The sequence below is a fragment of the Bicyclus anynana genome, chromosome 8 (assembly GCF_947172395.1).
Source record: "Bicyclus anynana chromosome 8, ilBicAnyn1.1, whole genome shotgun sequence".
Classification (NCBI taxonomy): domain Eukaryota; kingdom Metazoa; phylum Arthropoda; class Insecta; order Lepidoptera; family Nymphalidae; genus Bicyclus; species Bicyclus anynana.
Window position 1 is genome coordinate 480,172 of NC_069090.1, and position 27,513 is coordinate 507,684.

Below are 27,513 nucleotides of genomic sequence, written 5' to 3' on the forward strand. Positions count from 1 at the left end.
TACGCTTTTGTGCTTGCGCACGTGTATGTGTGTGTTCCACAGTATTTTGTGACTCCAAACTCACTCTCCGAAGATGTATGTGTGTGTGTGTGTGTGTGGAAGTGACGAACCACAGGGTCTCAATCTCTGATAAAACCACACACATACACGTGCGCAAGCACAAAAGCGTAAATTATGACATTTTCAGAGCGAAATTCTTGCTCCTTTAATTTTTTCAAAAATTCGATCAAGTGGGAAAAAAAAACGGTTGGCTGGATTGAATTGAAACTTTGTAGGGTTTTTGTGGGTATATTGAACAGTAAAAGGCACACATAACGTCAGTGGTTTCCGCAATATTTTTGATTGGGCGCTTGATTTTCCAAAAAACGACAAAAAGCCCTTTTTTGGATGCTTTTTCAAATTCATGTAATGATTGAAAAAAATTTTTTTTTTCAAAATTCAATTGCCAATCCTTGTAGAGAGTTTATTCAAGTTTTTGAAACCAAACTCAAAATTTCTGTGCGATCATTGGTTGTTGAGATATTGATAATCAAAGACAAAATGATCTTTTTCCATTCAAACATCGATATCTCAGCGAGAAATGCTCGTATCGAGATTTAAAAAAAACGAAATTAAATCTGAATAAACAAGCTATCCGGTCCATATAGAGGTTGAGTCGAAAAAATTTTTTCCACGTCCGTAGATTAAAAAAAAAAACCAAAAAAATTTCGAAATTTTTTTTTCAGTGGTTTTCTTATGATTACTCGAAAAATATTTTCAAAAAAAAATTTTCAAACTCAGATCCAAAAACTAAACACTTAGAGCTACAATTTGCTTTTAATTTTTTTGCTGTACGACCATTTTTGTATAAGTTACAGCCTGTTGAAAATCCCCCAAAAATTTGGATTTTTTTTCTGCTCCCTTAATTTTTGTGCATAGTGTATATACTACAAATATTTCATAATTTTTTTTTTATGAAATATTTGTAGTATAGAGTAGGTGTAGCATAAAATGTTCACTTGCGGTTTCGAAAATTAGCAGCGTTTTACCTGAAATGAAACGCATATTAAAATACTTACCTCACTAGAAGCTTTATATTCATTTATTTACGTATACAAAGCACTCCAACAATACACATATTCAGCATTAAACATTAAAAAAGAACATGCCACTCGAAAAAATAAATTCTGATAAGTGTATAAACGCTAGGCGCACATAACATTTATATAATTATATGTCAAATTTAAAAAAAGATTATATTATGTCAAAGCTAATAAAATACTATCCAATTTTAAAACATTACCATAAAAGGAAATAAATTAATTGAACACAAGCAATTAGTTTAAAATTGCTAGGTAAGATTACATTCAAAATTTAAATTCTCAAAATATTTAAACTTCTTCTAAATTATTCAAAAAAAATATTAAACTTAATCTAAGACATTTTATTTAATTATTATTAATTATTAAGCACAAAATGATCGTGTACCTTATTTTTAAAGACGCAGAAGGAGTTGTGAAATATGTCGATACTTGGTATCATTATGGATATTTGATTATATTGGGCACATATTCGCCTGATAGGGGCCTAAATACCAAGGTTAGTCCTTATAAAATGAATTTTAATATGAAACACTTTCGTAGTACGGTAGCGTGGATTTTAACGTGGGACTGATAAAAATATCCTTTCAAGTTACCACAGTTGATTTTATTACTATCAATAATTAAAATATTAACTCAGGAATCTTTTATTCCCGATAACTCTTGCAATACTGTGTTATTAAATGCAGTAAGTAGAAACAAGTGATTTTATTTCCAAATTTTTTTTGTGGAAATATTTGTTAGGATTAAGAGTCATATGGTTGTTATCACACCATCTGATTATACTATTTCAATAATCTTTACACAGTTGGATTCTTTTATCGATTTTTAAATCATCCGCGAAGAACGAGTTTCACCGAGGAAATATCATTAATGAAGGCCAAGAACAATAGCGGCCCCAGGTGGGAACCTTGTGGCACCCCAGATTGTGCCTGGAATGTTTTAGACTCAAAACCATTGACCGCTACAGTTTGGGATGTCAGGTGAAGGTATAAATTGAACCATTTGACAAGGGGATCACTGATTCCATACTACATAAGTTTGTTAACGAGTAGTTGACATGGTTGACCTTTATAGTAACCTAATTTGGATGCCGCCACCGTTTGATTCCTCAACCTCACGGTTAAGTTTCCGCAGTATTCGCATTACGCCACGATCTTATTGTTGAATTTAGCGAAAATTACTTCCTTATAACTTCACTAGACAAGACGCAGTACATTTTTTAAATCGGCGTGAAATCAAAATGTGAGAACAATGATAATTTGTGTTGAAATAACAAGTTATGTACGGTGTTGTACTATTATTACATACATACTTATGTATATATGAAATAATAGTAACTTTTTTCTGGTAAGTACACGACACTTGTTTTATGGCATTTTATTTACATGATAACTTGATTTACTGACTTTGCGATACTTTATCAGATACATTCCACTGTTACGAACAAAATAATCACTTTATACGGTATCAAATTTTTGATTTAATACTTTTATTCACTGTTTTAAACGGAGCTAAGTGTTTCCGACTTTGACACCTGTCAATTTCTGAGTAGCATTCGTTATATTGAGAGTGGCATTTCCGTTTCCGTCCATTCATACCAGTTTTCGTACCTTTATTGACGTCATGTCCGGCTATGTGGCGCCACCTGGCAACGTTGTGCTCGGGTTATTTCGTAAATAGCTCAGCGCGGCCTGATCTCATTGGCTCAATATATCACCAGGCAGAAATTCCTGGAAGCTTCCAGTGATGCAAGTAGTTTAATCTGCCTTATTTCAGGTAAAACGCTTGTCCCTGAAAGCTTTATATTGATTTACGAATTATCAACGTATTTTTGGGTGCGGAAAAATGGTTGTAGCGCGCCCTAGGGTTAATAACGTACCATTCGCCCGCAGGCCCGCGCCGCACGCGCGCGCGCGCCGACCAGAGCTACACGCAGTTTGCGGTCATGGACGACGAGAACGTGTCCGCACTGCAACAGGTGACATTGGTCTTCCTTTGTGCATGTTCATCTATACTAATAAATGAAGTTAAAGTGTCTCATCATCATCCCACATTCGACTCACTGTGGAGCTCGAGTTTCCTTTAGAGCAGAATTAGGTTAGGCCAATAGTCCACCACGTTGATCAATGCGGATTGACAGACTTCACACACGCAAGAATTAAAAAAATCTCTGGTTTCCTCTTTTACCGTTTGAGACACGTGATATTTAATTCTTAAAATGCACACAACTGAAAAGCTGGAAGTTGGAACGGATTCGAAATCACACCCTCCGGTATCGGAGGTAGATGTCATATCCACTGGGCTATCACGGCTCTTATGTTAGCTCTTTTTAAGTGTCTGTCAAAATGACGTATGTGCTCTGCCTTGTAATAATAATAACTGTTATGTCAGGTGACGAAGGGCGGCGCGCTGACGCTGGTGTCGCTCTGGAAGTCGCAGTTCGACGACTCGGAGGAGACCACCGACAACGAGTGGAAGCAGGAGCAGTTGCAGGTAAATGTAGTTTGCGGCGCCGTCTTCATCTAGGGCTGCAAGTCCAGCGGCAGTGGTGCGCACAAGGTGCATTATTAGGGTAGGCACTATACGTAGAGCTACGCTTGATGAAAAAAGGATCAAGATGGCCGCTGTCACAAAATGGCGGATAAAATATCACATAAATGCAATAAATAACGATATATAAATTAAATTTGAACTTTAACCATACTGTGTTTAGATCTGTCAATGAAATTTACATTGAAATTGGTCATTATCTCCAATATACTTCTAACTGAAAATCAGTACGTTGAATAAATTTTAACTAAATTGCTAGATTTAAAGTCGCGTCACCCCTTTCTGCGGGGACGTTTATAACAAAGATAGAAAATACAATAACGTAGCCAATAACATAGTCAACTTAGACTAAGTATAATATGTTGGCCATTCATATTTGACCATGAAAGGAGAAGTTGGCAGAAGTTGTAAAAAGCATCCCGCGCTCTACAGGGCCAACTAATTGCGCGCTGTCTATAGTTTAGTACATTTTGAAAGTAGAATGTCACTATACTTTTGATAGAACGAGAGCCTGCACAGCCAGACATACTTCATTTTATGAAAGCATATCATTACCTTACAAAGCCACCATAGTCCATAATAGGCTAGTTGACACTTTTTTTAAAAGGGTCTTAAATTGTTCATTATCGGTCTACTAAATTGAAAAAAAAAAAATTATCATGTAATTTTTCAATTAAAATTTTTAAATACATTTTTTTGTTATTTTATGTTTCATAACGTCACGTAAACCCGAAAACACTAAATATTAACCAAACTGTTTTAGTGTTTGACAAAATTATGAATTACTAATACTAAATTACTTTGACTCGTGACGTCATAAAACGTACGACACAATTTTTAACGTATGGAATTTTTTTAAAAAATACATTATTTTTAAGTTAAGTTTTCTATGAAATCCTTAATTTTTATTAATTGATATCGATATATTTCGGACCCTTATTCCATGTACTATTAATGAGTCAACTACCCTATTGGCTACCATACGTAGCATCATAAAATAAAGTCCATCCGGCAATCGCAGGCTCGCATTATTATACTACAGCTTTTCTTGATGAGTACTGTTTACCAACAAACAAATTAAAAATGAGGTTATAAATTACTAGTCATTTCACACCTAATAATTATTATAATTAGCTTATTCTTATATTAATGAAAATAAATTTGATTAATAAGCTTAGAACAATTAGATATGGTTAATATATTTTATATAACATTTTATAAACAAACGATACATAATTTATGAAAAAAAAAACAACAAATAAGTTATGAAATGCGTTTTCTACCTTCATTTCTAATTTATATGTTGGTAAACAGTATTCATCAAGACAGGCTGTAGTATTAGTCGTCCACACTGACAAACCAACCGTCGACTGTAAAGGCGGAATTACATTTGTCTGACGTGTCGTGTCGTGACGCATCAGAACAGAATCGGTATCACACACTTTGTATGCGACAAATCAGAAGCCAACACGACATGTCACAACACATAAGTGTAAACGTTGCCATACTAAATGTGTGATACCGATTCTGTTCTGATGCGTCACGACACGACACGTCAGACAAATGTAAATCCGCCTTAAGCCTGCTTACAATCGGCGATTGATGACGTCAAGTGTTGCCGGACTGTAAAGTAGATTAGTTTAATAATTTGCTCAAACTATGTTACCTATTAGATTTAATTAGTCTTAGACATACTTATTATGTATTTAGATTTTATTTGTATAAATTAATGTAATATACTCATATGTAATAATAGTCTGTAAATTATTAAATAGTGTTTCATATTATTCGATGTTATTCTATATTTACATATTATTTTATTTTTTGTTAGAATGTGATATTATATTTTTAAGTTTTCATATAATTTATATTATACATATAATCGTATCTTTTTGTTGCTATCTCATATATTAATTTGTGTGCCTTTTTGTAATGTAAATAAAGTTTTTTTTATACCTTTGCTAATTTTTTTTTTCTTTCTTTCATTATCAATATTTATTTAATATCTAACATGCTGCAAACCTAATCAAATTTTTGTATTATAGCATCCTGTTACCTTAATCCTATGTGAAAGTTGACAATGCAACATTTTTTATACTTTCTTTAATAAAATTAACAGCTTTATTTGTGTTTATTTATTTAATATGCAAATTAATGCTTTTGTTTTAACCAATTCATACATCTCGCAACCATTGCTGTTAAATCTAGTACATAATAATTATCTAAACGAGCAATAGGATAGGACTCATAAATTTTAATATAAACAATATTAACTTCGTGCAGTAAATGGAATAAGGGTCCGAAATCGGTCGATATCAATTAATAATAGTTAAGGATTTAATAGAAAACATCATTCAAAAATTATGTATTTAATAATTTTTGTCAAACGTCAAAAACGATGTCGTCCATTTTGTGACGTCACAATGTTACTTGATGTCACTAACAGCCAGTTTCTTCATGTAAAGCTAAAGTAACCAGTAAAAGTATAGACTTTTACTTGCACTTTACCGAAAGTTCGGCTAATGTGTTTTTTCATGCAACCAACAGCTAAAGTAAAAGTAAAAGTTCCTGCCATTGTGCAAGATCAAAGGCTAGACATCCATTACTGTGTCTCAAATTATTACAAATGTGTCAAGGTCCGATCGCTATTACCTATTCATATTTGATTCTTACGAGCCACCAGTTAAAGAGTCAAACTACGACGTATTGCGAGACGAAGGAAAGACAAATGTCAACATAATCGTAAATATCGCTTCATTGCGCTAGAACGATAAAGACAGCTATATTTCAAGTGTGCCGCTATTGGTCGGCAACTTGTCGATATGTCTTTCTCTTTACGAGATAAATTGTCAGTGACGCATTTTAGGCCTTGGGTGAAATTGAAGCCTACATATATATATACATATATATGTAGGCGATATACGTATACATTTATACAGGGTGTCCCGTAATTAAAGGATTAAACGCAAATGGTAGATACACCACCTTATTATCTAAAACTAATTTGAATAGTTTCTAAAAATCACCAACCAACTTATCAGTTTTTTTTAATGCTGTGCTGGAATTAAGATTTTTGTTAATCTGATTGATGATATAAAATTTTGAAAAATCCGAAAAAAAATATAACTTGGTTAGGGATTTTTGGAAAACTATTCAAATAAGTTTTAGATAATTAGAAATGAAATTAAATTAAAAATGAAATTACTTTATTGTACAAAGAAAATTATAAAATAATTATAAAATTAATTAGGTGGTGTATCTACCTACCATTTGCATTTTATCCATTAGTTACGGGACATCCTGTATATGTGTAGGCTACAGTTCAGTTATAATTAAATGGTATAGTTTGATACACTTATAAAGTTGAAACAACAAAGAAAAAGATACATTGAGATAACTTATCTTCGAAGTAGCTGTTATGAGAAAAGCCTAGTACAAAATGATTACCATGCGATTATAGAGATCCAATTTCGTAATAATAACTTAGGTTTATCTGAGAGACTAGTTTGAAGAAACGTTTCGTCAAATGCAATTTGAAATGCTTCGACACTGCCCAAAGTGACCCAAAATTTTACGACTTAAAATTAGAACTATAAAACTATGATAGAATAATCTTAAGAGCTCCTTTACCTAACTTAATGCAGCCACAATAAATATCTTTAAACCGATATGCTGTGGTATTACACAGTATATCGGTTTAAAGATATTTATTTCTCCAAAAAAGAATGTACTGTTCACTTAACTTAGAGTTAACATATCGTAATTTTTGCAGACAGCATGCATTATTGTAACGAAATTTTAATTACATTGTTTTTTCAATATTTTGTCCAAGTTTGTGAGGATGTAGGATTTAATCGATTTCTTGAATGCTTTTATGTTATTTAACTCCTTAATGGAGTTTGGCAGATTGTTATATAACTGAGCACCCTCACATAATATGTTTTTATTTCCATAGGTTTTTGTCCGTGGTCGCCAAATATTGATTTTATATTTATTCCTGAGATTGAGTTTGTTAGTCCTATGCTTAAATGTTATAGTAGAATGTAGTGTGTTGGTCATGATTTTTTTAATTGTATGTGTATAGTTGCGTGATATTGAACAGTTTTGTTTTAGTGTAAAGATCTTTTGTTGGTGTGTAAAAATTGTAATGAAATAGTGTCTTGATTAATTTGTTTTGTGTGCGTTGTAATTTGTTAAGATGTGTCTGTGCAGCAGTTCCCCAAATTTCTATTAAGTATTCCAAATGTGGCTTTGCTAGAGCGTTGTAGATAGATTTTCTTACTTTGTACGGAATGCAATTCGATATTCTTCGTAAGACACCTGTTAGTGATGTTAATTTTGAAATTTGTTGATCAATATGAGAGTCCCAAATCAACTTGTCATCTATTATTAGGCCTAAATATTTTTCTGCATGAGATCTTTGAATTTTAATGTTGTTGATTGTAAGTGGGTTAAAATCTAGATTTTTTTTATTTTTAGCTTTGAATATCATGTAAGATGTTTTAGTAGTGTTGATTGTTAAAAGATTATACAATAAAAATTTACTTAATTTGTCTAAATCACTTTGAGCTTGTGCAATTGCTTCATGAATAGAGTGTGCAAAGTAAAATAGGCACGTATCATCTGCATAAAGGGTTAGCTGTCCTGATAGGTTAAGATTTATTATGTTATTAACATATATAAGGAAAAGTAATGGTCCTAAAATCGAACCCTGAGGAACACCGCAAGTAACTAATTGAGAATTGCTTTTATTTTTAGATATTTGTACTATTTGTTTACGATTATTGAAATAAGAGGCAAAAACGGTTAGTGCAGTCCCAAGAACCCCGATGTTAGCTAGTTTTTGTAAGAGCTTTGGGTGGCTCACAGTATCGAATGCTTTTTTTAGGTCTATAAACACTCCTAAGCACACATGATTTCTATCTATATTAGTTTTTATTTTTGTAACTACGTCAATTGCTGCACATATTGTATTGGATTTTGGCCTAAACCCATATTGCTGTTCAATCAAAAAGTTTTTTTCATTTAAATATTTATTTAATCTGTTATATATATCTAGTGATAATACTGTCAATAAAATAGGGTAAGGTTGCCTTAATCATACCACGGAGTAAGTCGTATTACCCCGGCAAATTATTATTTCCCCTACCCCCTGAGGGTACGACCAAAAAAATCAATCCCTACTTTATTGAAAATATTATTAGTGTGTGAGGGACCTACGAAAGCCCTATATAAAGCAAATAATGCCAACTTAAGCAGTGGCATAATGGGTATAACGGGCGGCCACCAAGAATCGCTCGATTGACTATTATCGACTTGCTGTAATACAAATGAAGTACATAATTGGCGGCAGTCGGCGGTTGGATTCAGGGTGGACATTCTTTTAACGCGAACTTGAGATTTGCCCAAATATACACAATAAGCACAATTTTAGGGCCCTCTTTAATATGACGCTAGTATATTTAGTGCGGTAGTTTAAGCGGAACAGTGACGCGTCGATTCAGGCCAGCATTGCGTGTGTCATGCCCAATCCGCTATGTGATCGAAACTTTCGTGTACACAATAGAGGTCTAAGTAGGGTGTAGTAAAGTTTGGTTTAGTCACTTGTGGCGTGTCTGCAGTCCCCGGAGCATCGCAACACGCGGGCGCTGACGTCGGGTATGTCGAGCGGCTCAAACGCGCCGCGTACACAGTTGCCGCTTATTCAACATGCGCATCATTCGTCGCGCTCACCGCCAGCATCCATGCAAGTCGTCGCCGAGGTCAGTGGTAGGGGCGCTCGTCCCAGGAAGTAGGTCCTGCCGCTTCGCCTGATGGAAGCAGTGGTGAGGTCTATAGATTGGGGAGCGCTTGCCTGGATAATGCCTTTAGACCCTTACCTTAAGAAGCTGATTGGGTTTAAAGTAATGATACCTATAACCGATCCATACCGACGACCGACGATTAGTAGTTTTCGAATAACTTCTAATCGTATCTTTGCAACAACACCGAAAATAGGAGCTGGCCCTACGGGCTGCAAACACATAAACACCTGTTATTAAAATAACTGGAGAACGTAATATCTTCGTAATATCTATGTCTTGCCATAAATCTGTTCAAAAGCGGGGATGAAATTATTTTTAATGTGGCGTAACATAAATGAACAAATAAAAGGATATATAGAAAGTAAGATAAATCCAAATCGCTCGTTAAAATATTTCATTATACAGAACACAAAAGTTAGAAGATAGTTAATTTTTGCGGTAATCTATGGAGTTAGTAAATTTGTCAATTAGGGGTTGCCAAGAATTAATCACATTAAAAAACTTGCTAAGAACTCCAAGAATTATAGAGAGGTTATAGAGGCTAAATACGCGTTTGAATAAATCGTTTGGGCTTATATAGCGATTGTGTTGCACAGGTGAAGAAGGCAGAGAAGACTGAGAAGACGGAGGTGGCGGAGCGGGCGCCGCGCGGCACCAAGTGCTGCCTGCACAACGCGGGCATCGACGCCTTCCCGCGCCTGCAGCCCGCGCTGCCGCGCTGCTGGACGCTGCCCGCCATCGGTGAGAGCGTCTCGGACATAGGGCTCACCGAGTGCTGCCTGCACGACGCGGGCATCGACGCCTTCCCGCGCCTGCAGCCCGCGCTGCCGCGCTGCTGGACGCTGCCCGCCATCGGTGAGAGCGTCTCGGACATAGGGCTCACCGAGTGCTGCCTGCACGACGCGGGCATCGACGCCTTCCCGCGCCTGCAGCCCGCGCTGCCGCGCTGCTGGACGCTGCCCGCCATCGGTGAGAGCGTCTCGGACATAGGGCTCACCGAGTGCTGCCTGCACGACGCGGGCATCGACGCCTTCCCGCGCCTGCAGCCCGCGCTGCCGCGCTGCTGGACGCTGCCCGCCATCGGTGAGAGCGTCTCGGACATAGGGCTCACCGAGTGCTGCCTGCACGACGCGGGCATCGACGCCTTCCCGCGCCTGCAGCCCGCGCTGCCGCGCTGCTGGACGCTGCCCGCCATCGGTGAGAACGTCTCGGACATAGGGCTCACCAACTTCCTAGCTCTCCCTGTCAACGCATCTTCGCCTTACACTTGTTGTATGTGCAGGCAGCCGAGTGCGCGAGCTGCGGCCGCCGCTGCTGCAGCAGGCGTCGTTCGACGACGGCGCGGGCGGCGCGCTACGCTACCGGCTCGACGTGATGCGCGGCGTGGCGGCGCGCGCGCACGGGCCCTCGCCGCCGCCGCGCGCGCGCGCACACAGCGCGCCGGTGAGCTCACTCGCGTGCTATCTCTCGCTCTCGCGCTCGTCTCTGTTTGTTTAGTCCTCCCCATGCCATGGGAACTTAGAAGAACGTGAAATCTTTATGAAGCAGCGCCATCTACATTCTAGATTTAAGATTACAGTGTAGTAAATTCAATTATATAAGGTGTGTATGTATTATAATGTTTTTAGAGATTTAAACCGTGTAAGTACGGAAAAAAAACCGAAAATAAAGGAATTATTTATCCTTTTAATTTTGACGCGTAATAGGAAGAATGTGTTTGTATTTCTAAAGCAAAGGGATTATTAAAAAAAGATAGTAAGTGTACATTAATTTCAATAATGTTACACATAGTCATTTGGCCTAGTGGTGCTTAACAAAGGTATGATCTCTAAATTCAGAGTTCGAGCCCGAGGGTGACAACGGAAATCTTTTTGATTTTTTTTTTGTTTTTCTCTATTGGTTTCTTCAACTATTACAAAATCAAAAAATCTCTCTCCTTTACAAAAAATATGCATTATTATTTTTATAACTTATTGGATACTAAAAATACCGTAGCTAGTTACTAGATGGCGCTATCACAGGCGTTCTGAAAAAAGTTAGAGTAGCCTATCTATTTCCAATAATACACTGTTTCATGAATACACCTTTCTTGTTTTTGCCTGCTAGATTATCTTAATTTTTAATAAGTAACACTAATGGGAATCCACTGGCTCCCACGATACAGTTACAGCTAGTTTGGGAGCCAGGGACCTACTCTATTATTGTATTAAATATTTGTTACTGTGTGATAAATAAATAATTTTTTTTTTTTTTTTACTGTAATCTTTGGTCCTCCCTAAGTAGTGTGTCGATTGTTCAGAGCATATCGCGGTCCGCGAGCGGGTCGCCGCCGCCCGCGCGCAAGGCGCCGGCCGAGAGCACGGTGTCCAGCCGCCTCGAGATCCGCGTGCGCCCGCCCGACAGCGCCTCGCCCATGCACTCGGGTCAGTCTTGCCGATGTCTCTTTGCCTATGTCCGTAAAAAGTAAACGAATAAGATGGATTTATTTTTTATTGGTTATTATTGATTATTATATTAATTTACGTAATTGTTGTTAGTGTTAAATTTTGATATACAAATTATGAAAAAAGTTTGTATACAGATGTCAACTATACTACAGCCTTTCTTGATGAGTACTATTTACCAACAAAGAAATTAAAAATGAAGGTAGAAAACGCGTGTTATAACTTATTAATTTTAAATTATGTATGGTTTGTTTATAAAATGTAATATAAAATATATTAACCATATCTAATTGTACTAAGCTTATAAATTCAATTTATTTTCAGTACTATAAGAACAAGTTAATTATAATTATCATTAGGAGTGAAATGGCTAGTGATTTATACCCTCATTTTTAATATGTTTGTTGGTAAACAGTACTCATCAAGAAAGGCTGTAGTATAGACGCATGACTTTTGTTTTTTTTTTTTATGCGTTGCACCGGTTGCACTCTGTGTATGAATAATACTCACGATAGTTTTATTTCTAAAATAATCTGGCTATAGTTTAATATGGCTTGTTGTCGTTGTGGCAGTGAAAATCCACTCGGTGGTGAGCGGCGGCGGCGCGCCCCCCGGCGAGCTGCGCCTCAACCCCGAGGAAGCGTCCGTATACTACGACGCCACCGAGCATCAGAGGGACAAACGGTGAACTTTGTCTCTTACTTAGCCCCCTTTTTATAACTTATTCCCCTTTTTTAAAATCAAACCCTACCCCTACCCTACCCTTCCCCTACCCTACCCCTACAAAAAAAAAAGTATTCTATGTCCTACTCCTGGCTCTAAACTACCTCCCTGCCAATTTTCAGCTAAATCGGTTCAGCCGTTCTTGAGTTATAAGTAGAGTAACTAACACGACTTTCTTTTATATATATAGAGACAAATAATTAGCAATAAATTAAAATTGCAACTATAATTTGAGATTTAAACTATCCTATCCCTCAAGTTGTATCGAACTGCACATGGTGTGCGAATTTTATTATAATCGGTTAAGTGGTTTAGGAGTCCATCGAGGACAAACATTGTGACACGAGATTTATATATATTAAGATAGTGAGTCCCGCTGAGCCGACAACTCTACAACAGACTAGGTAGACCCATAAATATTCGTAGTTACAAATTGTATCATGCAAAAATATATTTAGCATCTTGAGTCGACCAAATGAGCGCGTCATTTCGCTCTCAAATTGGTATCTTAACAAATTTCTTATCAATTAGAGTGGCTCTCTTATCAAAGACAGAGACTCTCTTGTCAAACAGAATGACTTTCTTATCAAAGACAGTGGGTCTCCTATACAAAAGAATGGCCCTTTCATCAAAGAAACTGGTTCTCCTATCAAAAAGAATGACTCTTATCATAGACAGTGGCTCTCCTATCGAACGTTTCGAAAGTGCTTGTAAACTAAGCCTAATTGAAATAAATGAATATTGGCTATTAAACAGAGTGAATTACTTAACCAAGAGAGTGGCTCTCTTATCAAGGAGAATAAATCTCTTCTCAAAGAGAGTGGCTCTGCAATATAAAAAATAGCACTCCTACCAAAGAGAGTGACTCTCTTATCAAAGATAGTAACTCTCTTAGCAATTAAAACGACTCTCCTATCAAAGAATGTCTCTTATCAACGACAGAGAGTGCCTGCAGTGGGTCGTGAAATTAGCTGATGATGATGATTAATTAGTTTATTCCTGTGAGTGCAGGTCGTCCACGCGGAGCGGTGAGAAGAGTCAGAGCCCAGCCGTGGAGCGAACCCGCTTGGATGCGATACAAGACAGGTGAGCATAACTTTCACAACGATTCTCTTTCTACAAATGCTAACGCTTCCGAAACTGTATGGGTATGACATTCGTTATCGATAGGTCACGTGGTCAAACTATATATCAGACAATATGCTATATCCATATTTTTTAGTTTTTGAATGTTTCAGTTTGTAGATTGATGTGTAACTTGGTTACAAATAATAATTAATTAGATATCATCTGTTGTAGAAGTACTTCCTCCGTGATCAGGCGAGAGGGCGGCGGCGGCGGCGGCGGCGACGGCTCGCAGAGTTTGAGAGATGTGAGTACAGTTTGATAGTTTTAATGTTGTGTGTGTGTGCGTGGGTGTATCAATTATTATCATAATAGGCTACTTGCCTCCTTTGTAAACAGTGTTTAAACTGAATTATGAAAGTATTTTGACGGCCTCCGTGGCGCAGTGGTATGCGCGGTGGATTTACAAGACGGAGGTCCTGGGTTCGATCCCCGACTGGGCCGATTGAGGTTTTCTTAATTGGTCCAGGTCTGGCTGGTGGCTAGTTACCACCCTACCGACAAAGACGTACCGCCAAGCGATTTAGCGTTCCGATATCGTGTAGAAACCGAAAGGAGTGTGGATTTTCATCCTCCTCCTAACAAGTTAGCCCACTTACGTCTTAGACTGCATCATCACTTACCATCAGGTGAGATTGTAGTCAAGGGCTAACTTGTAAAGAATAAAAAAAAAAAAGTATTATAAACTATATTTTATTTTGACCCGTCAATAATTACCAGTAAAAAAATTAATATAAATGAAAAAATATCTACGTAAAATGTTTGCCGCCGAAACACAAGACATTAGCAAGTGACGTCATTCATAGAGATAACAGCGTGATTGGCGTTTGCAGTGATGTGATATATCACGTCACCGCAAGCGTCAATCACAGTCCGATGCCTTGTAGCGAATTATGTCACAGTTTATGATTGGCGTTTGCGGTGACGTGATAAAAGTACAATTTTGTTTTATAAAAATATTACAATTACGAGACTATTTTCACAAATAAAAAATGTGATTAGAGTTTCTAGGCATCTAAACTGCCTCTATGCAAAAAAATCTTCTTAGTTTTGTACAGCAGGCGAGTAGCCCATTGTGGCAGTCACGTCGTGGCACTTTAGTTTTTCATTTTTAACCGACTTCAAAAAAGGAGGAGTTTCTTAATTTTTGGGAATCTTTTATTTTTTTTAAGTAGCTTTTATTCAGTCGTGTGGTCTACAGTCTCAGACTGACTGATATAAAGACTAGTATCACACCCAAATTCACGAACAAAATTTTCTGCCATTTTCTAAGGAAAACGAGCTAAGATTTCATACATGTCTTATACTAAACTAGCAGCTTTGGTTCGTTTTTTACACCATTTAACTACACAAAAAGGTATTTTTACGGAGGTTTTTAACCGACGTACACGATTGTAAACTATGAAACATCGATTCATAGAGACAGTGTTTATAATCGCATAAGATCGTTGATCATAGCCTATGACAAAAATAATATATTGCGAGGCAGGTCTTTATCTAATTAGTCTGAGTCACTATTTTTTTCTGTAGCGTTCGTCGGGCAGCGGGTCGCGCATCCCCGTGGCGACGGCGGGCTCGGGCGTCGCCACGCCGGCCGAGCACCGCCTCGCCAAGTGCGCCTCGTGGAGCGGCGACGGGCCGCTCTCGCACGACCCCGCCGACCTCACGCCGGGTGAGTGCTGCACCGCGCTGACTTACTGTTACTTATATCTATACTAATATTATAAAGCTGAAGAGTTTGTTTGTTTGTTTGATTGAACGCGCTAATCTCAGGAACTACTGGTCCGATTTAAAAAATTCTTTCGGTGTTAGATAACCCATTTATTTAGGAAGGCTATAGGCTATATTTTATCCCCGTATTCCTACGGGAACGGGAACCACGCGGGTGAAACCGCGCGGTATCGGCTAGTGTGGTATAAAAGTAGGGAAGCAGAAGATGGGAGAGGATACCTTGCAATATTGGTGGATACGTTTAGGGCAACCAGGGCGAGTTACAAGCGTGATTTTAGTTAATCGCTAAAATTTTCTAACAAATTCAGTAAAAATTGCTTTTAAAGTCTGTAGTTTTTTCTCCACCTCTAAAAGCAAAAAAAGTAAATAACCAATTATCCTTCCTATGATTTAATCTACCTAATGCAATCAACATCACCACTTTTACATCACAACAACACTTTTATCCTTTAATGTTAATATAGGTAACCAAAATTGTATTGTAGCTTTGTATGTATATTCTGTAATCTTTGTGGCCTTAGTTTTAAGCCTATGTAATCTAATAATTATGTACCTACTGTTACGCTGTTGATTAAAAATAAATTTATAAAATAAAATAAAACATGATGCTTCAGTAACTGCAAATTGAGCATCTCGGCTCCCCTTCTACAACGTTGTGTGGGGTTGCAGCGCTCCGGCGGCGGCGCCAGAACGCGGGCGACAAGTACGCGCTGGACCCCGCGCGCGAGCTCAACCTGCGGTTCGCGCGGCCGCGCCAGCGCCCCGCGCCGCACGCCGCGCGCTGCCGCAGCGCCGGCGTGGCCTCCTCCCCGCCGCCCGCCTCCTCCTCCTCGTCGGGCTCCCCGCCGCCCGCGCCGCCGCCCGCCGCGCCGCCCGCGCACAACGCCGCGCGCGCGCGCCGCTTCCGCCCGCTGGCGCCGCCCGACGACCTGCCCGCGCCCGTCTACAGCGCCGTGGGTGAGTGCCAGCGCAAGCGTGTCCGCGCATGTACTAGCAGCTCGGACCAATTATAGAAGGACCTGTATCGCACTCAATAGTCATGAACAAAATTGTCTGTCATTTTCTGAAGAAAACGAGCTTAGATTTGATATATATCTTACACTAAACTAGAAGTTTTTGCCCGTTTTTTACACAATTCAATTACACAAAAAGGTATTTTTACGGAGCTCTTTAACCGACGAACACGATTACAACTATTTAACATCAATACTATAGAGACAGTTTTTATAATCGCATTAGATCGTTGATCATATACTTTGACAGAAAAGTAACGTCTAGCGAGGCAGGTCCTATACAATAATTGGTCTGAGACTAGCAGTCTTTTTTTGTTCTGTGACAAAAGGAATAAATAATATTCAACTCTAAAGTAAGGGTGGCATATTTAATTTTTCACTAAATATTAAACATCAATTTAGGCCACGCCGTTGGGTACGCTGGGTTCAATACAAAGAATTAACACTTTATAAATCTAGTTACCTCTTATATCTGTGGCTATGTGCACTCTTTAAGAGTCACAACCCTCTGACCAATTACCACAGGACCTGCCTCGCTAGACGTCACTGCTCTGTCAAAAGTATCACGATCAAACGGTTTATACAAAGTGAAATGAAATGAAATGAAAATACACTTTATTGTACACCACAAAGAAACATACAATACAGAAAAATAGGCGGCCTTATCACTAAAAAGCGATCTCTTCCAGGCAACCTAACGAAGAAACTAATAATAAAAATTATAAAGATATAGGCTAGGGTGTACAGAAGTAATATAATATATAAGGAAGTAACATTCACGCATAAAATAAGAAAATAGTTAAATATATACAAAATCTAAAAACTGCGTCTATAAGATCGATGATTCTTAGTTAAAATTACACGTGGTGTGTGTTACGATTTAAAATTACAGTTAGTGAGTAGTGTAAGGACACATAATATATTCATTGGTGTCAAATATTTTTAATGTGTGTATTTACCTCGTCAAAAATCGACAGACAAGTTTGACTATGATACAAGTCCGAAGGTAATTGATCTGAGGCACCCATCCAGGCATGAACATTGCGCAGTTCGTGAACAACACCGCACTATTTTTATGCATGTAGATCCTTAATAGCTCGCCTCTAAAAAGGGCTAACATACTTCGCAAAGTAATTCGCAAATGGGTGATAGAGGTAAACCCAGAGAAGAATATTTTATGTATATAGTAAATGTACTCTTCTCAAGGTAACTTGCGCGTCTCCTTACACGGAGCACGCATCCTCTGGCAACGCACTGCCAAATACCTAGGTGACTTTTGACGCCGGGATCAGCTTCGCGACTCGCATACAGAAAGCCAGAAAAAGAGCTGCCTTTGTGACGGGTCTCTACCATATGGTTCGCGCTAAAAGTAAATTAACCCTCCGCTCCAAGGTCACTCTATAAAACGTGCATCAGTCCAATAATGAAAGTTCGTCCTAAATGTAGGAATGCCATCTTAGAAATGAATATTGCATTTAAAATCAAATATTAAAATATTGTTCCCAGGTACAGGGCACCGGCTGTGACGTCACCACAAGTAACCCTCGACAGGCCAATGTAGGTGACTGCGCTTACAGTGTTACAGGGTGTGTGATACTCCCGGACAGACGGACAATGTGTTCGACGACAGAAGATGAATACCTAACGTTTACCCAATAATTGGTTATTTTTTATAGGATCCCATTCATTGGTTAAAATTGTGATTGGATTCAATTAATTGGTTAATCTTGTTTAGATCCCATTAATGGGTTAATTTCGATTAGATCCTTTAAGTTATTATTACTCATCATTGAATAACTAGTCCGGACTTCCATCGTCGTCATGGAATTCTATTTTTATGGATATTTTATCCCCCACGTAGTGTAAAGTTCATGCAAAAAAATTGTAAATACAATTCATTGAATGATATTCAATTATTTTAAAAGGAAATTTAATTTAAAAGTCATTCATATCTCAGGAATTGTAAAAAAGGTATGGAAAAATACCCTGAATTTACATTTTATTTATAAAATATTTTGCAATGTCAAGTGTCATTATTTAACCAATTAATGGGATTCATAGTTACTCGTAATACAGTGGTTAACTAATACTGAATCTCGGAAGGTGATACAAAACTAATGAATACATGACAAAATATTTAACCTATTTCTAATCTTTTTGTGAGAAATTAATAATAAATATAGTTCCAAACACACACACACACAAAATATCATCACAATAAAAAATATGTATTTTACAAAAAAATTACCGCGTAAGTGGTTAAATAAAAAAAAATATAAAATTGATGCAAAAAATATAGTTTACATCGAACTTATATCAAATTAGAGATCGTCTGAATTTCTTCTGATATAATTGAATTACAAACGAAATCGCTTCATACTTAAGTATAAATTATTTTGAAAAACAACCAATTTTTATTGGGTTTTTCACAAAGTTATCAACCATGGTCCTTAACATAAATATAACCATAACATCCAAACAGTTACAACAAAATTTTACTTTTAGTTAATATTTAATTGACAAGTTTGAAACATTTTGCTTGTTTTAATCCACCTTTCTAGTATTGAGAACAAATAATAATAATTAATCGTTCTAAAACTCACGTCTCCTGTTCCTTGTAGAAAAGGATGATGGAATCATTACAGTATCAGTTTAGGCGATTTCTACTTTCTTTTTAGTTAAAAGCATTTAAGACTAATTATAATAGTTCCACTTGTGTTAATTAAAAATATCAGCATCACTTGGCAGTGGTGTTCACAAGAATTTTGATATCAGTCTCGAGGTAGGCAAAGTATTAGTACAGTGCGACACAAAAGAAGAAAAAAAGAGCCAAAAGAGAAAGAGAAAATCAGAGCCAAGTCGGTGCCAAGCCCGTGTGGTGTTGATTTTAGTCGTAACTGAAAAAAAAAACACATGAAAGAAAAATAATGAGAAACAAAAATCTTTATGATATACCGCCTTGAAATAATAGATCACTGGCTTGGCACCTCTTTCGAAGTGATCAGTAGGTAGAAAATATTATAATGTTATTGTTTTCCCTTTTCAGTTTCGTGGGTACGTTAATTTTTTTGGAGCAATTTGTATTTTTTTTTAACAATTTTACGTCGCACTATATTTAATGTATGTTTGGAATGACACACCTCTGCCATTTTGAACATTCGGTTGTTCGCAATGCATAACTGCCAGTTCTTTAAATATATTGCTATTCCTCTCGCATAATTCCATGTAGAAAAGGATAGCATTATATATTTGTGGACAATAAAACAAAAGTTAACTCAAGTGGAAACCACAGGTCGATTTGGACAAAAATTAAATACATAGTCATCAGAAGCCAATAAAATAGGTTATAATAGTTATTTTTGTAAAATAATTCTATGTATAAAATATCTCTTCATATATTTTTGGCTTGCTACATTTCTAGTATAATGGGACATGAACGAACGTAGGCTATTTAAGACCTTATAGTGTAGTGATAAGGACGTTAATAGCGTAATTCAAGTATATAATATAGACATGGATATTGTGAAATACTGGAAGTGACATGTTTACGGTAATATTTTTTTTCAAGCGATTTAAGTCAATAATATAAATGATCTATATTTTTATCTTCAATTATTCGCAAAGTATATTTTATTAAAATTTAAAATAAAATTTAGTGTATTTGATGTATAAAATTTGTAATAAAAAGCGAATCATAAATCACATATTATAATAATTATAATGACCACCAAATATATATAGCTACTCGTAAATCCATACTATACGTGAACATTGCACCACTTTAGGCTTAACTTACTAATTTAGTAAGAAAATAAATAAAATTTAACTGCCTTATTATTACATACATTCGAAAATTTAAGAAAATTATAAATCATAATCTCTAAAATAAGCTAAAAATAATGACAAAATTCAGTTAATTTTACATAAAATAAAAAGAAATATATGTGTATGTTGTAAAAAAAATGTTCGTAACATAAGACACAGTGAATATGAATAATATCAACATAATACAATGATCCACTCCACCGGGTTTCGGATATTTAAGAAAGTTGTCGGGCGCACAACAACAAACCTATATGTTTAAACTGTTTGCTCAATAGCAAAATATACGTTTTTTTATTCACAAATCTCACTGCAATTCATAACAATTTTAAAATTAATAGTAAATTTTTAGAATTTCAAATTCAAATGTTTTTTCTCCAATTCGAAATTGTTTTGGAACTATATTGGAAGAAGTCATACCGCATCTAGTATTTCCATATATCCTCGGCATATTGTGGGCTTTAACTCTATGTGGTTAAGGTACTAGTACACATGATACTTTTAACATCATCCATTTATTACGCAATCAATCCTAGTAAGAATTACGCAATTTGACAAAGCAGTCAAAGAGTGATTCGTTTTGTAAAATCCGGGACACATTCTGGTCATGCTTCTAAGTTGACTCTATTCTTGCTAGAGTGTTTTACAGATAGCTATTGAAATGCCTTTAGATGTTATCTATTGTTATTTCCTCATTGTTCATACTATCTCCTTTTATTCTACAAAATTCTATATTTGCGGAGCAAAACGGTAATTTTTATCTAACTCGAAAAAGCGACTTCATCGCAACTACAATTTGTTTATTTGAAGATTAACTAAATTTTCGATCACCGATGCTAAAAGTATCACGTGTTTCATTTAAATGTTGTTAAAACGTTTCGATCTCTTTAGATAGGACTCGCCTTGTAAGCTGAACAGCTAATAATAATTTTGGGCTAAATTGTTCGAACCTCTAAAACAAGGGGTCTTTGGCTTGTGTTGAATGTATCAGCGGGACGATGTCACTGACGCAGTTACTATTTGTCTATTTATCAATTCGCATTAACTATTATAGTATATGGCTTTCAACAACCATACCTATTTGACAGAGCTTGTCCGATATTGTCTTAGTTTAAAAGGTTTGGTTGCTAAAAAAATTACAGGTGAAGTTGACAAAAGTATACCTCAGATTGAAACAGGGCAACTTCTTTGCCTTGCGAGCTAAAGTTCATTTGCAAGCAGTGATTAATATCAGCATAAGATAAATATGAACCTGATGCATTAGATTAGACTCAATAGATCTATAATATTATATATATTATTTAAAAAAAATATATATATATATTATTTTTTTGAAGTTAAATGATAAAATAGTTACTGCCAAAGTGTAACTCAAAAATCTGATAATTTAGCTCAAGTTCAATGAAAATATCGTTAATTTATAAGGTAAATAAGCCTCTCGAAATGTTTTTGGGCCTCTGGGTCATAAATTTAGGGACGAATAGGGTTTTCACCGTGACATATTCCTTCTCTCTTGCCTTGTCTTATTATCTAAATTGTGTAAAACTCGAACTGTGTAAAACTTTATTTTCAGTAACTTATTTTAGTTATTGTACATAAGGTTACGCGCGAGATCTAGTTATGGTAAGAGTATTGGAATGAAATGGGGGGAAAGTTTTTGTAAATACAGGGAAATACGAATTGGTTAAAGAAAAATTATAGTGTTTATTTATAGTTTAAAGCACACTGTTTATTTCTTCTTTAAAATGCTTTGTAACCCAGTTCAATATTCTTAGATTTAGATGGTTTATAATATTTCAAGGTTTAATTAGCATTCATTTTCAATAAATTATCTGTAATCTATCAATGAGATGATTGTAATACTCTATGGTTAAACGTTACTAATCGACATATCGATGCTTATTACAGATTATTTTATTGCTACTGTGTAAATGTGATTTCAGACCAGTGAGACCGGCAATACGAGGTGTATAACTCGTGCGCATTAACTTGACACCTGGTTACCAAACAAACACAGTACAAACATACTTCAAGCCAGGTGTCAAATTGATCCACACGAGCTGTAGATTAGCCTTACGATTTTGATGATTCCAATTATCGCAGTCTCTTCCATCCATACTCACTAGCTTCAAAACATAATAATTTATTTAATTATATTAATTGTCTTTTCTCGTCATATAAATTACACAAGGTTTAGGAAGATTTAAACTATTACCCTTTTTCTCAATATATTCTAGACTATCTCTCACCATCTCTTGACATCTCTTTACAAAAACTGACATGGTTTTTTTGATATTTTGTGATTATTGTTGGTGCGCTTTTTGAACTTTGTGGTGCCTTTATGGGTTAGGACCGCATTTGGTCTGACGTCATGTTCACAAACGTCATTTTAAGCTCTCACGGTGCTTCCTATTACATACCGTTGGTTCCACCAATCAGAAACAAGACGTTTTACGTCATATTCGAATTTTTTTAGTTATATAAACATTTTAAGAGAACATTAAACATTAATATTTAACTGGCGCGTTGTGTTTGTGTACTATCCGTGAATGGAAAATTTTTGTTTTGTGCTACTAAACAAATGAAGCGCATGATTGTACTGCATAGATAAAAACATTTTACATATAGGATTGCATACTGGAATCATGTCAATGTTGCCTTCTAAATCTCAATTTTCTTTTGTTTTTAACGTTTAATCTTTAAAATGTCATATCAATTTTGGCAAACATTTGTATACTTTTGTACAAGCGCCTAAGACCGTGCAAAAAATACATAGGTACTTGTTCATTTTGTAAAACAAATCATAATTATTTATAATTACATATTATTTTTATTTCAGTCGCTTTCCCAAACGATTGTACCTTTGGTACATTAATTGTAAATAACTTATAATGCAAATGAAACAAATGTAGAGGGTACATTGGGTACCTACGTGAAAATAAAATATTTATTTTACAAAATATTACTGCTAAACTTTCTCTTTTTAAGAAATAAAATTTAGCCTTTTTCTGGAGTGAGATGAAACGCTAATATTGACACACAAAATATCTGTTCAAAATTGTAAAAAAAAATTGTTGATACAAGTTTTGAAACGTTTAATAATGATAATAATAATTATACATATGTATATCGAATATGCTATATGCGTTATGTATGAAATGTAAGAGGTGATAAAGTTATGATACAAGCAAAGTATTCTGTGAATTGATATGAGTTATTGAGTCGATACTAACTGATTAACATATCAATGCTCAGTTTAAAATATTAGTAATTTGTAGCTATACTTATCAACTGGGGACTAGTTTAAAATCAGGTCTGTGTTATAAAACGGAACAGGTAGTTCACAGTTAATACTTTGCTCGTGACATGGCCTATTACATTAAAACAAAATTGACATATCCAAGTGACAAAACCATTGCTTATAACTCGTGCGCGTTAACTTGACACCTGGCTAACATAGCTAGGTGTCAAATTAATCCGCACGAGCTGTAGGTATTGTTGAATGACATCATACACAATATAATAAAATAAAACTATTATTATTGTTTATAAAATTACACAAAAACAACTTTCAAGTATAGTTTATGAGGCTTTGGGCTGATTATGAAACATTTAACCTGTTATTTTTTTATTCGGTTTTCTGCCAAAATCATCTTTAAAACATTTCGATATGTCAATTTTTTTTGTGTTTTTGAATTTGTAACAAGGTGGATCAATGAGTGTTGTAAAGAACTGACTTGTAATTGTACATTATATGCTTAAGTCTGTCTCGAAACATGACAAGCTAGCTCGTCTTAGTGTCGCACGGCTCACGACTTTACAAGTGTCTTTATAATATTATGGGTATGTTTCTGCCTTGGAGCACAATGACCTCGAATGTTAATTTTCAATCTAAAATAAATCACTTCCCATAACATTAAGTCACTGTATCCAAACACATTTACCTAACACGTCAGTGCACCCGTCGACGGAGCAGTAATTAGACAGATTTCATTCATCGCTTTCCCTCACAAGAAATCAATTAATATTTAGATTTTATTTGGACTAAAAAAAACGAGTTATGGCGAATCGATATTTGCTGTAATTATGCGTAGGTACTGTTTATTTTAAGGTATGGTTGAAACACAACGGTGGTTGTATGAGTGCTACTTCCATTTCATCTATCTATTTACTTCTTTGTCTACGGTGTATCCGTAATATTGGATGACGTTCATGTGCACAATCAAACTTGACAATGACAGACCGTACTTAAAGGTTGTAACACTGCATTTTGAAAAGTAGATTGCGTTTTTGTAATCTACTTTTCGTATGATGTCATAGTTATATTCAATGTATCTATAGTACGCGCGTTAACAACTGAGTCTTAGGGCCATAAATCATTTCTCTATATCTATCTCGCTTGCACTTATGGGTCTTATGGAGCCGTCTAGTGAAGGGTGTAACAATGAAAGACATATTATCGATAAGTAAAGTTTATTATCGTATCTTGTTCACAAAATTAAAAAAATTAACAATATTTGATTTAATATAATACATATTTCATATTATATAATTATTAACTAAATAAAATTAATCTTCATCTGAGTCTTCATCATCAGAATCTTCGTCTTCTGCCAAATTTATTATAAGCGGCGCGTGATCTCTAATTAGAGCTTTTTGTAAATCTTTGTTTTGAAGTTCTTCGGCATGCCTAACACATTTGGCCCAGTCTTCTCGTGTGACATTTTCTATGGCTCGGTGGAGGTGATTTTCGACATCTGCTATCTTGAAGGTATTATTATTCTTCGCAACTTCTCCCTTTACTTGTGCCCAAATTAATTCTATTGGGTTATATTGACAGTGATATGGAGGGAGCCTTATTACTTCATGACCTCGTTCATTTGCCAGATGGTCTAAAGCGTAGACCTTCTGCGGGTTACTGGCTTTTACTTTTCTTATTAATTCTTCAATAATTTCGTTGCTGGAATATGGAATCTTTTTCTTTGTCAACCATTCTTGAATTTCAGCTTTCCTCGTGTTTCTTGTGGGTATCTTTTCCAACTGTATCGAATGATAGCTTGCGTTATCGACAATTATAACTGAGGGCTCTTCAAGTAGATTCAGGAATTCGGAAAACCATGCCATATATGTTTCGCCATCCATTTCTGTGTGGTAATCAGCATCCTTTGATTTCACCGCTTTAAATATTAGCTTCGCATCTGGAACGAAGCCAGTCCTTGCAGAACCCGCATGGCAAACTATTAATCTTTGGCCTTTTCCCACAGGCTGATTCTTGAAACCTCCTTCATCGTTGCTTCCAAGCCACATCCTCTTTCTTGCATGGTTTTGATTAATCCATGTTTCGTCTAGATAGAAACGTGGTCGCTGATCGTTAGTTCTTCTAAGTAAATCCAATTTCCTTAAAAAGTCCATTCTAGCACAAACAATATCAGTTCTTTCCATTAAATATTTACGTCCTTCGCTATTTTTCTTATACTGGAACCCAACCTCCTTCAGTAGTATTCTCATTGAAGTGTTGCCGCATTTAAAATCGGGTAATTGTTCACGGAATTTTTCTAAAATTTTCGCCACGGATGGATACTCTCCATTCTCATAAAATGAAGCTACAGTTCGCTTCAACACACTTTTATCAAAATCGTCAATATTAGTGACGGTTTGTGGTTTCTTAAAATTTGTTCTTGGTATACAGGTACTGCCTGATTGTGATACTTCCGTCTTGATTCGGTCCACTGTCGCTCTGCTCACACCACAAACAAATGCGGCCATTTCACGTGGTTTGTTGAAATTTAGAGAAGCCACTTTATTCGGATCACTTTTCAATTCATTGAGAAACAGGAATACGTTGTGAATCAGTGTTCGAGCTTGAGGGCTAATATCGCCATGTAATTTCTTCAGATCAACGTTAGAAAATAAAGTATCCATAGTGCGCAACGAGTAACACATGAATGTATTTATTTAATTGCAGTAAACACATTACTGCAATTAAAAAAAATACGCAATGCAATTACATTAGAAACCGACCAATCAGAATCGTCCAAATCATTATTGACTCATCATTAGCACGTGCGCAGGTAGCCGTTTATCGATAATTAGGGTGCGCAGGTAGGCGCGCTGCACATTCCTATCTTTTTTGACTTTTATGACCGGACGACTCAGATGATAACGCGCATACTATAGAATTAACCAAAAATTCTACCCACATATTTATTAATCACATTGGTGCTAAACGTCGTTGGCACTATTGACAGAAATGTTATGCCTGCGTATAATTTTTAATCTCAAAGTTATTTTCAATGCAACACTATAATATTATAGAGACACTTATAAAAAATGTATAAATCTAAAACTATCGATATTTATATATACGTTATGTAGACGCCATTAAATTCTAGTCTGCTGCTTAGTATAGATAAAAAAATTGTAATATGTAATTTAATATTAATTAATTACAATGCCTAGATCTAAGAGTTACGATATTAATATTACAAGAGCGTTTGAGCGGTTGTTGCGTTGTCGGCCATTTGCAATTTTACAGATGTCAATGTGACAGCTGTCAGAATTGCAAAGCGCGGGAAATGTCAAGCTGATTTTCATTGCTTGGGAAATCCCCGTGTGCGGCTGTCTATGGCTTCGTTGAATTTGACATTGACAATTGACAAACTAGTTTTTTTTACACGGCTAAAGAGAGCCACGCACGGCTTTTCGAAACACATTCTAGTCTACAAAACAGCTTCCGTCTCATAGATTTATCGACGAAAAGTTGAGACAATTTATTTTTGTCAGAAAAGAAATAAAATTATGTATAAAGTTGTTGTTACTTATATTATAATTTGTAGAACCTTTTTTATTGTAATTTGAAATTCGTGGCGCAGATGCTGTAAGGTGCGGCGTTGCGCATTTTTTTTTATAATTTGAAACGAATGCACGCTCAGTTACATTTTATTTTGCCATATTTTTTATATTTATCGAAATATGCACAATAAAATTTAAATAAAAGGTATTTGCCCTTGGATTGTAGTTTCATTACTTGTCATGCACGAGGGCGAAAAGCCACAGGAGCGTGGTCGTTTGGTGCTTCACAACAGGTGACAATAGCTTGCAACGCAGACCCATCTCACATTTGAGTAGAGTAAGTCATCATTATCAGCCTATGGACGGCCACTTCTGACCGTAGGCCTCTAGAAAGAAGCACTTCCAAACAACACTGATTTGAGCCGCC

General features: G+C 36.1%; 1 protein-coding gene across 1 annotated transcript in view; it reads left to right on the top strand.

The window, feature by feature from the left end:
* LOC112049654 (uncharacterized) overlaps positions 1 to 27,304 on the top strand; it is a 73,752-nt gene extending 46,448 nt beyond the window's left edge. The window contains exons 22-33 of the mRNA XM_052882823.1: positions 2,975 to 3,060; positions 3,474 to 3,575; positions 9,254 to 9,394; positions 10,033 to 10,633; positions 10,719 to 10,879; positions 11,736 to 11,859; positions 12,453 to 12,564; positions 13,615 to 13,689; positions 13,903 to 13,975; positions 15,259 to 15,400; positions 16,129 to 16,416; positions 17,979 to 27,304. Coding sequence (XP_052738783.1) covers positions 2,975 to 3,060; positions 3,474 to 3,575; positions 9,254 to 9,394; positions 10,033 to 10,633; positions 10,719 to 10,879; positions 11,736 to 11,859; positions 12,453 to 12,564; positions 13,615 to 13,689; positions 13,903 to 13,975; positions 15,259 to 15,400; positions 16,129 to 16,416; positions 17,979 to 17,998 — 1,925 coding nt within the window. The 3' untranslated portion in view covers positions 17,999 to 27,304. The remainder of the gene's footprint in view (positions 1 to 2,974; positions 3,061 to 3,473; positions 3,576 to 9,253; positions 9,395 to 10,032; positions 10,634 to 10,718; positions 10,880 to 11,735; positions 11,860 to 12,452; positions 12,565 to 13,614; positions 13,690 to 13,902; positions 13,976 to 15,258; positions 15,401 to 16,128; positions 16,417 to 17,978) is intronic.
* The last annotated feature ends 209 nt before the right edge of the window (positions 27,305 to 27,513 follow it).